General features: G+C 34.9%; 1 protein-coding gene across 1 annotated transcript; it reads left to right on the top strand.

The window, feature by feature from the left end:
• The first annotated feature begins 4,469 nt into the window (after positions 1-4,469).
• LOC132309326 (uncharacterized) lies at positions 4,470-5,300 on the top strand. Its single transcript, XM_059807641.1, has 2 exons — positions 4,470-4,653; positions 4,759-5,300. Exons 1-2 carry the CDS (start codon positions 4,470-4,472, stop codon positions 5,298-5,300), a joined length of 726 nt encoding a protein of 241 aa, XP_059663624.1.
• Positions 5,301-11,089: the final 5,789 nt, after the last annotated feature.

Raw genomic sequence — 11,089 nt, 5'->3', positions numbered from 1 at the left:
AGTTAACATTATTAAATATGATTAAATCTGATAAAGTAATAAAGTTTAATTGACTAATTAAGTTTTGGTTAGTTGAAAAGTCCATTGTTTTGGACCGCATGAGAGCCTTCCTGATCTCATTATTGTTATATAAATATTAATTAACATAAACAAAAATATCAAAATAAAGAACTTTGAGAGAGAAGACAGAATGTAGAGAGAAAAAGCTTTCTTTACTTCCTTTTGCTTTTTCTATACATATCGGATACACACCAATACCCATATATATATATATAGCCATAAGCCAAGCTTACAAAGCAAGCTAAGGAAACAACTTACTTATATGTATTTAATGTGTTCATACCTACAACATTATATATACAATGAAGGTATATACATAATTTAAACTTGCGTACCAAATTCCCTCAATAGTGGGCCACACTACTAATTCCATTTCTTCCAAATTTTCATAAATAGTGAACCCTACACCATATATATATAAATATAACAATTATTATAATTTTTGATTTTAGATGGATAAAAGCTTGTAATAATTGTAAATCCTCTAATTTATTTTGGAAATTCTTTAAATTTAGATTATTTTATTTTGTTAGTAGACATGCATGAAGGTTAGATATTATATATATATATATATATATATATATATATATATATATATATATATATATTATATGAAATCATCTATTAAGCTTTTTATAGAATAAATAATTAAATGAATAAATTAGGTCATCGTATTTTGAAATACAGATGTAAACATAGATTTCTTTCGAACTGTAGTATTACATGCACGAGGAGTCTATAATGTGGAGAGAATCTTATAGAGAGATATTGGGAGAAAGAGAGAATTTGGAATCGTGTGTGAGAATTTTAAAAAGGAAGAGGTGATTTTGAGTCAAATAGAGGTTATGAAGTTGAGTCTTTTATATAATGTGTGAAATATGGATCAAAATAGGTGATTCATATTCAACCCATTTAACCCTCTATAAAAATGGGTTGAATATGGGTCACCCATTTTAACCCATATTTTAATATAATTGACCCATATCCATTTCAAAGCGGAAGGATATGGGCGGGTTGGTGGGTTATGACCTATTTTGCCACCTCTAGATGTCGTGTACAACTTACATTGACTTAAATTACAAATTGTTTCGGATGTTATGTACAAAAGTATTTGCATAATAAAGAAACTTAAAAGTAGACAAATAATTAAACAAAAAAAAAAAAATGTCAGTCCGAAACATATTCGAAATTGATCTGCAAATCTTTGTATCTAGTTTAAACCCTAATTATTTACCCAAGAAGAAAACAAATAAGCGAAGATTACTTTCTTTTTTCTAGGTATCGTCCACCTATCTCCTTTCCTTCTTAGTAATTATATTCCTTTTTCTGCCATTGATTTTTCTGGTAATTAAAGGATTTGTTTGAAAAAAAAAGAAAAAAAACTTGAAAATTATGTACTTTGATTCTTTTTGTTTCTTTTTGGAAACAAATAAATATCTGATTTATTTTGGAAGAGGAGAAAGCAAAATGGGCGTCTCGTTAGCTGGTAATTGAGAAGAGATGGGGAGAAGAAGGAGACGTATTTGTGATATATATACCATATATATGACTCACTTAATGAATACAACGAGCTTACTTGTTAGAAAACGGAGCGCTCCACTAAAATTATCCATAATGCTAGTAAATGGTGAACGGGTTGAAGAATCACTATTTTCAAAATCGTCTTCCAACCCAACCACCTCTCTTCACACGCTTAAGGCTTGTTTGAGAAGTGTTCTAATGTGTTTTGTAATGTTCCAGACTTGCTACAGTAGACCATTTTGAGAACAAAACATGTTTGGGCCAGTTTATTTTGTTTTCAATAGTAGCAGAACACTTTCAAAACAAATCCATTATTTGGCCCAAAAGCTGGAACAACAATTTGGTGTTTTATGTTCTTCTAAGCCCATTTTTTACTGTAGTGGGGGTAATAATAAATTTTTTTTTTAGGGCAAATCATTTCAGCCTCCCAACCGCTTCCATCTATTCTAGTTCTCAACTCTGGAACTTGCCCCCCCCCCCCCCCCCTCTCTCTGCAACTGCAAACTACAAAATCTACAAGAATCAGAAGTTCAAAACCCGCCTCCATCTTTATTCTCATTCTCAACTTTGAACTTGCCCTCTCCCTCTCTCTCTCTCTCTCTCTGCCTTTGCAAACTACAAAATCTACAAGAATCAGATGTTCAAATCCCATATCTTTCAGTTTATCTATGTGTTTGCAAGAATCAAAACCCATATTGGCATATCATTTCAGATTGTTCAAAACCCATATCGGCATATTATTTCAGAAGTTCAAAACCCACATCAGCATATCATTTCAGATTGTTCAGAAAATCAAAACCCATTTACATGTAATGTGCGAAACAAAGAGAGGCTATTTTACAAAATCTTTTGCCTACATTTTCAAAGTGCACAGAAAATTTCTAATAACAATGAATGTTTACAACAAAAAACTCTCTTTACTCTCTTTCATTCTCACATTCGGCACTAATACTAGGGTTTACATAAGATCTAGTATTTATATTGAATCACTTTTAGGTAACAAATTTCGCGTCTCTTATTTACAATGATCGAAGTCTTAAATTTAATTAAGGAAACAAATTTCGCGTCTCTTATTTACAATGATCGAAGTCTTTGTGCCCTGCAATTGATTGAAGACCTCCTAAGTTTCAATTAATTGAAACTGACACCAATCTTGCGAAGGATACTAAGGGCTTGTTTGGGAGAGAGAGATTGGGTTCATGGATGTTTAGATGTTTTGATCTTCACCAAGTATGATTTGTTCTCATTTCAGAACACTACATTACAAAATACTTGTTTTGTTTTAAACTAAAACAAAACACTACAAAACACGATACTTTCCAAACGAGCCCTTAGGACCTGTTTGGAGTTTGTAATGTGGTATGGTGTAGTGCTCCAGAAGGTGAATAGTAACCCATTTTCAGAACACTACACGTTTGAGCCGGACTGTGTTGGTTTGCACAGTTGCAGAACACTTGGGAAAAAAGGCTGAATTCTTGGAACACCAAATTGTTGTTTTTGGTTGTTCCAACTTCATTCAAGGCCCAACTTTCACTGTAGCAAGAAGAACACTTCATCATACATGGTCTGATTTAAGAACAACTATAAAACACAAATAGGAACATGTTCTAGGTTTTACAAGCTGTCTCGCAGAAAGCAGCCACTCCACTACAGAGCAAATCGTGGCGAGCTTCAAATCGATGGATCTTGTAAATCCTGACACCGACTAGAACTTCAAATCGATGACTCGAACTTCAAATCGGCGACTACAACTTCAGATCTGATAAACGTCGGCCGCCGTCTGCAACTTCCAGCTAGCTCCAGCTTCTTCTCCAGCGACGGTTTCGCAATAAAAAGTCCACTCTTCTTCTCCCCAAGCTGTCTATCTCTATTTTCTCTGTCTCTCTCTCTCACACACACACACTGGAATACCCACAATATGTTCTCCACTACAGACAAATTCAGTCCTATCGAAAATGGCATGTATGTTATCATAAGTAGAAGTAGAGACGATTTTGGTTAAGTAGAAGTAGAGACGATATCTGTCGCTCCCCCTCTTTCTCACTCCTTGTCTGTATGCGAATTTTTTTTGTAATTAAAAAATTAATCTTCTGTCCGAGAAAAATGAAGAAAATGTTATATAGATATACACGTGTGGGTTCCAAAAATTTATTAAGTCATCCGTGTAATCATAGCCTTTATGGCTTACAAAGAAAGATTGCTATAGAAGCGTATTGAAGAAGCTATTATTAAAGCCTATAAAAGGCATTGGGCATGTACAATTTTGAAAAAATCTGAAGTCTCATTCTCTCTGTCTCTCTGTTCGTCCTCTCTCTTTCTCTCTGAGTCTCTTTGTTTGTCCTCTCTCTCTCTCCGTTCATTATTCTCTCGCTATATATTTACACATACACATATATTTATTACACGTTATCAGCACGACGCTCTATCCATTTGAGATTTGAATAAGAAGTTTTTTTTCCCTCTTTCTATCCCAACTATATATCTATTTTGTGATATTAGTTTTGATAGATTGTTTGGTTGATTTGCTTTATCAAAAAAAAAAAAATATTTCTGACTCCAAAGGGTAAGAAAAATTTAATTATAAATTATTATTCATAAAATAAATTTGTTCACTTAAATGGTATATGTGCTTACACTATGATCGGTTCTACCACATTTATTATTTACTGATCCACTAATTATGATCGGTCTTACCATCTTTATTATTTAATGTTTTATGGCTGATTTTACCGCCTTTATTGTTTAATAATTTATTTACTATGGCTGGATTGACCATTTTTGTTATTTAAATAATTTATATTACGTTATTATTTCATTTAATGTCATTTTATTTATATATTATGCTAAATTATATTTTTATATTATTGTCAAATCTAGTTATTCTGAAAATGTCAAATCTGACAAAGCTAGAATTCGTGGCTCTGGATATTTCTGGCAAAAATTATTTATCGTGGATTCTAAATGCTCAGATCTATTTGGATGCCATGGGCCTTGGAGACACAATTAAAGAAAACAATGATGCATCATTGCAAGATAAAGCAAAGGCCATGATTTTCTTCCAGCGCCATATTAGTGAGGAACTGAAAACTGAAAACTGAATACCTCACTGAAAGAAAGATATGATCATCAAAAAACAGTGAAACAATTTGAAAGAAAGATATGATCATCAAAAAACAGTCATCCTCCCAAAGGTCAGGGCTGATTGGCTGCAACTGAGGTTGCAAGATTTTAAAACTGTGGCTGAATATAACTCTACTTCATTCAAAATCAGCTCTACGTTGAAATTATGTGGTGATACTGTTACTGATGAACTTTTGCTAGAAAAAACATTTACCACATTTCATGCCTCGAATGTACTCTTGCAACAACAATATCGAGAGCGTAGATTTAAAAAATATTCAGAGCTGATATCATGTTTGCTTGTGGCAGAGCAAAACAATGAGCTTTTGTTGAGAAACCACCAGTCCCGTCCAACTGGATCGACACCGATTCCTGAAACATATGTTGCCTTATCCCGTGGACGCGGACGCGGACGCGGACGTGGACGTGGTCGTGGTGGTAGAAATGAATATGGTCGTAGCAAAAATAACTACCACAATAATGAATATGGTCGTGGTAGAAATCATTCTTATTATCGTGAAGGATATCAATCCTCACATTTTCGCAATCAGAGATCCACACCATATCCTCAAAGGAAAGATCATCATGAAATGAAATAAGGAAAAGGGAAGGATGTGGCTCAACCTTCCAATGCACACGATAATACTTGTTATCGGTGTGGCATGACAGGGCATTGGCAAAATATTTGTCGTACACCTAAGTATCTGGCTGAACTTTACCAAGCCTCAAATGAAAGAAAAAGGAAAACAAAAGGAAATGAATTTCCTTGATCATGATGAGCCAGTTGACACCACAGATCTGGAAATGAATTTCATTAATCATGATGAGCTAGTTAACATCACAAATTTAGATGTATCAAATTTTTTTGAGGACCGTGATGAAAGGATAAATTTCCTGATTGGTGATAGAAATGTCCACACCAATTAATCTTATTTTCTTTTCATATTCTGTCTACTATGTTTTTATTTTCCTTGTATTTTCCTTGTATTAAAGTTTTTATCCTCTAGTTTGTATTAAAGTTTATTTTGTTATAAAGTTTCTTTTCTTATAAAGAAATTTGCATGAATAGGAATGGATTTGACTAGTTCCAATATAAATAGAAAAGACATATGTCTTGTAGATAGTGGAACAACACATACAATCCTTCGAGATCCAAAATATTTTTCCCACTTAATTCTGTCAGACGCCAGTGTCAGTACCATATCAGGTCCCACCGACTTGATTGAAGGCTCTGGACGAGCCAACATCATTTTACCACATGGAACAAGATTACAAATCAATGATGCCTTATATTTTACAAGATCTCGGAGAAATCTGTTAAGTTTTAAAGACATGCATCGTAATGGGTATCATATTGAGACCGCAAATGAAAGAAATATGGAATATCTCTACATTACTTCCATTACCTCGAGCAAGAAGCTGATATTAGAAAAACTCCCTGTTTTCTCTTTTGGGTTATACTATACAACCATTAGAACAATTTAGTCAAATGCTGTGATCCATAAAAAATCTTGTGACCCAAAACTTTTTATGTTTTGGCATGATCGACTTGGTCACCCAGGGAGTACAATGATGTGTCGAATTATTGAAAATTCACATGGTCACCCACTAAAGGATCAAAAAATTATCTTACCAAATAATAATCTATGCACCACCTGCTCACAAGGTAAGTTGATTATCAGATCATCCCCTTCAAAAATCATTGTTGAGTCTCCCCAATTTTTGCAACGAATTCACGGGGATATATTTAGGCTAATTCATCCACCCTGTGGACCATTTCGCTATTTTATGGTATTAATTGATGCCTCAACAAGATGGTCACATGTTTGTCTGCTTTCTACTCGTAATGTTGCATTTGCTAAATTTCTTGCTCAAATCATCAAATTACGGGCACACTTTCCTGATTACCCAATTAAGACAATCTGTCTTGATAATGCCACTGAATTTTCTTCTCAATTTTTTGATGATTATTGCATGTCAGTTGGAATTAATGTTGAACACCCTGTTGCACACACTCATACTCAAAATGGTATGGCTAAATCTTTTATTAAAAGACTTCAGTTAATTGGTCGTCCTTTGCTTATGCGAACAAAATTACCTATTTCTGCCTGGGGTCATGCCATATTACATGCTGCATCATTAGTTCGTATACGACCAACTGCTTATCATAAGTACTCACCATTACAACTTATTTTTGGTCAACAACCAAATATCTCCCACATACGAGTTTTTGGTTGTGCTGTATATGTTCCAATTGCACCACCCCAACGCATTAAAATGGGTTCTCAATGTAGACTTGGAATTTATGTTGGTTTTGATTCTCCATCTATTATTAGATATCTTGAACCCCTAACAGGTGATGTCTTTAAAGCACGATTTGCTGACTGTCATTTTGATGAGACTGTTTTCCCACCATTAGGGGGAGAAAAGGTACAGCAGCAACGTGATCTTACTTGGAATGCCCTGGAATTGTCTCATTTTGATCCTCGTACAAACCAATGTGAACGAGAAGTTCAGAGGATCATTTACTTGAAAAATGTTGCAAATCAATTACCTGACACATTTACTGATGCAAAGAAAGTGATAAAATCACATATACCAGCTGCAAATGTGACAGCACGAATTACTGTCCCCAAGGGACCTTTTGTCAGTAATGCAGCAAATGCATCTAAAACACGCCTGAAGCATGGCAGACCAGTTGGTATAAAATATACCGCTCATCGTAAGAGAAAATCACAAAGAAAAGTTGGCACTCCTGAAGAGGCCACAAAAGGAGCAACAAATATTATTGATCAATATGAGATAATAGCCTTTGATAAGGCAGAGGCTCTTGATGAGTCTCAGGTACCTAAAAATGATGAAATAATAAATATTGATAAGGCAAAAGCAACAGATAATGATATGGCCCTGGATGAGGCACATGCCCTTGATGAGGTAAAGGTACCTGAAAATGATGAGATCTCATTAAATTATGAAACGAGATGGAATAGAAATGAAATTGTTGTCGACAACATATTCTCATATCTCGTTGCTCTTGATATTGATAATGAGAATCTGGAACCTCAAAACGTAGAAGAATGTCGACGAAGAAATGATTGGCCAAAATAGAAAGAAGCAATACAAATAGAGCTAAATTCATTAGCTAAACGTGAAGTATTTGGACACCTGAGGGTGTTAATCCTGTTGGGTACAAATGGGTGTTTGCACGAAAACGTAATGAGAAAAATGAAATTGTGAGATACAAAGCTCGACTAGTAGCTCAAGGTAACTCACAGAAACCTAGTATTGATTATGAGGAAACATATTCTCCTGTAATTGATGCACCTATTTTTAGATTCATAATACATTTGGCGGTCACAGAAAGATTGCATATGCATCTAATGGACGTGGTTACAGCATATTTATATGGATCACTAGATAGTGATATTTATATGAAAATTCCAGAAGGATTTAAAGTGCCTGAAACAAAACCACGTAATATGTACTCGATAAAATTACAACGATCCTTATATGGATTGAAGCAATCTGGACAAATGTGGTATAATCGCCTTAGCGATTACTTACTCAAAGAAGGGTATGTGAACAGTCATATTTGTCCATGCATTTTTATTAACAAATCAGAATCTGGTTTTGTTATTGTTGTAGTATATGTTGATGATCTGAACCTTGTGGGAATATTGGACGAGACAATAACAAAATTCTGCCTTGGGTTACAGGTTGAACATTTTTCGAGCGGTATTCTCATCCATCAATCAACATATACAAAAAAGATTCTGAAACGTTTTCATATGGATAAAGCCTATCCATTGAGCTTTTCAATGGTTGTCCGATCACTTGACATCAAGAAAGATCCTTTTCGTCCTCGAGAGGATGATGAAGAACTCCTTGGTCCTGAGGTGCCCTATCTCAGTGCGATTGGTGCTCTTTTGTATCTTGCAAATTGTACAAGACCTGACATAATTTTTTCAGTCAATTTATTAGTAAGGTACAGTTCTGTACCAACTCGCAGACATTAGAATAGAATCAAACACATATTGCGATATCTTCGTAGTACAACTGATATGGGATTATTTTATTCAATAGCATCCAATTCTCAATTAATTGGATATGCAGATGCCGGCTATCTCTCTGACCCACATAAAGCCTATTCACAAACAGGATATGTGTTTACCTGTGGCGGTACAGCTATATTATGCGATATATGAAACAGACAATGATTGCCACATCTTCAAATCATTCTGAGATACTCATAATTCATGAGGCAAGCAGGGAATGCTTTTGGTTGAGATCAATGATCCAAGAACAACATGTGGTCTCTCATCAATAAAAGAAAGCCCAATAGTATTATATGAAGATAATGTGACATGCATTGCACAGATGAAAAAAGGGTATATTAAAAGTGACAGGACCAAGCACATCTCACCAAAATTCTTTTATGAACATGAACTCCAGAAAAAGGGTGATATTGGTATTCAGAAGATACGTTCATGTGAAAATCTAGCAGATCTATTCACTAAAACGCTTCCAACTACAACATTAAAGAAGCAAGTGCACAACATTGGAATGCGTCAACTAAAGGATCTTCAAGGTTGATCTAATGAGGGGGAGCAATTGATCAAAGAGGTATTGGCATGCTGTACTCTTTTTCCTTCGTCCAGGTTTTGTCCCACTGGGTTTTCCTGGCAAGGTTTTAATGAGGCAGTTTTAATCTATGCAATACCATTTTCAAGATACATAAGAATTCTGTACTCTTTTTCCTTCGCTAGGGTTTTGTCCCACTGGGTTTTTCTTAGCAAGGTTTTAACGAGGCATATTCTTAGTGTAGTTTTGTGGACTCCAAGGGGGAGTGTTATATAGATATACACTTGTTGTGGGCTCCACAAATTTATTAAGTCGTACATGTAATCATAGTCTTTATGGCTTACAAAGAAAGATTGCTATGGAAGCGTACTGAAGAAGCCATTATTGAAGCCTATAAAAGGCATTGGGCATGTACAATTTTGAAAAAAATTTAAAGTCTCATTCTCTTTTAGTCTCTCTGTTCGTCCTCTCTCTCTCTGAAGTCTCATTCTCTCTCAGTCTCTCTGTTCGTCCTCTCTCTCTCTCTCTCTCTCTGTGTTCGTTATTCTCTCTCTATATATTTACACATACACATATATTTATTACAGAAAAGAAAGAATCTATTTGTGATACATCCGTTTGGCTGCTGGGAAAATCAAGGAAAAAATATGTTTTATTTGGGAAATTTTTAATTGTGTTGTTTTGACCTAGAAAGTAAGCTGATAATTTGAATTGTGCTTTGTGTTCTCTTCAACAAAATAAGAATTGGACTACATTTGTAAAATGTTTGTACGTTTGGTAGCAGAGAAAAATGTATGGAAAAAAGGAAAAGAAATTAAAATTTTTAAAACAAATATATATATATTTTTACTTTTTGAAAATGAAAGTAATTCAGTTTTACTGATAATTTTTGCTCATTTTGAGAGTATTTTTAGATAAGCAAGTTTCAAAGATGGAAACGTTGGATTTTAATTTTATGGACATTCATTCTATAGATGTCCAGCTTGGGAGGTATACAATTTTCTTTGCATTAAAATTTTTTTTTAAGTACATCTTACAATCACAGGTGCATTATAATAATATACAACTCTTTGTTCTGATTTAGTCACATGATCGTGCATTTATATGGTTGGATGACATGCACCAACATCTGCAAGTGGATGGTCATGTGTAGGAAGAGTTGGAGGATGTAGTTGCTGTTATGCAAGCTCAATATGTGATGGTCCAAGTTTTGTAAACCCGGTGCGTCAGTGATGACCAAAAGATGACCACCCGATAACAGATCCAAAATGTGGAAGCGAAAGGTGAAACAACGGTCTTTAGAGATACAATGTGCCTTTAAGACACCAATGTGACCCTCAATGAGGTCACAGAACCTGAAGGAAAACAAATGCGGAAGTGTCGTTTCAAAAACGGACAAAAAAGAACCTAGGGGCAAAGTGGTCATTTTGTAAAAAAAAATGGATTCAAGTGCTATCGAGCACACCACTGGGAAGACAATGAAAAACTAATCGAGATGGACTCAAGAATCGCATGATTCGGAGTCCGGACGAAGGAGAAACGACAAAATAAAGAAAAACGAGCAATAAAGCTAAAGGGTAAACTGATAATTATCCAGAAATATCTGGGTGCAACCGAGCACACCGTTGGATAGACAATGAAAAATTAACCAATTTCAAAAAAAAATAAAATTCACTTGATTTGGAGTCCGGATGAGGGAGAACGGTCAAAAACAAAATCGACGTCGCGGTGGCCCGACGAAGGCCGTGACAGCTACAGTGCTGTCAACCCACTGCTGCTACAACTGAGAGTAAAAACGGGCATCTAA

The sequence above is a fragment of the Cornus florida genome, unplaced genomic scaffold (genome assembly GCF_030987335.1).
Source record: "Cornus florida cultivar Cherokee Brave unplaced genomic scaffold, ASM3098733v1 CherokeeBrave_3.0.0_Hap2_Chr05, whole genome shotgun sequence".
Lineage (NCBI taxonomy): Eukaryota > Viridiplantae > Streptophyta > Magnoliopsida > Cornales > Cornaceae > Cornus > Cornus florida.
Note: the sequence above shows the minus strand (reverse complement) of the source record. Positions and strands in the feature narration are given on the sequence as shown.

Coding starts and splice junctions, on each gene's coding strand:
- LOC132309326 (XM_059807641.1), top strand. CDS start 4,470: ATGTCAAATCTGACAAAGCTAGAATTCGTGGCTCTGGATATTTCTGGC. Junction 4,654..4,758: donor TTTCTTCCAGCGCCATATTA/GTGAGGAACTGA, acceptor ATCAAAAAACAG/TCATCCTCCCAAAGGTCAGG.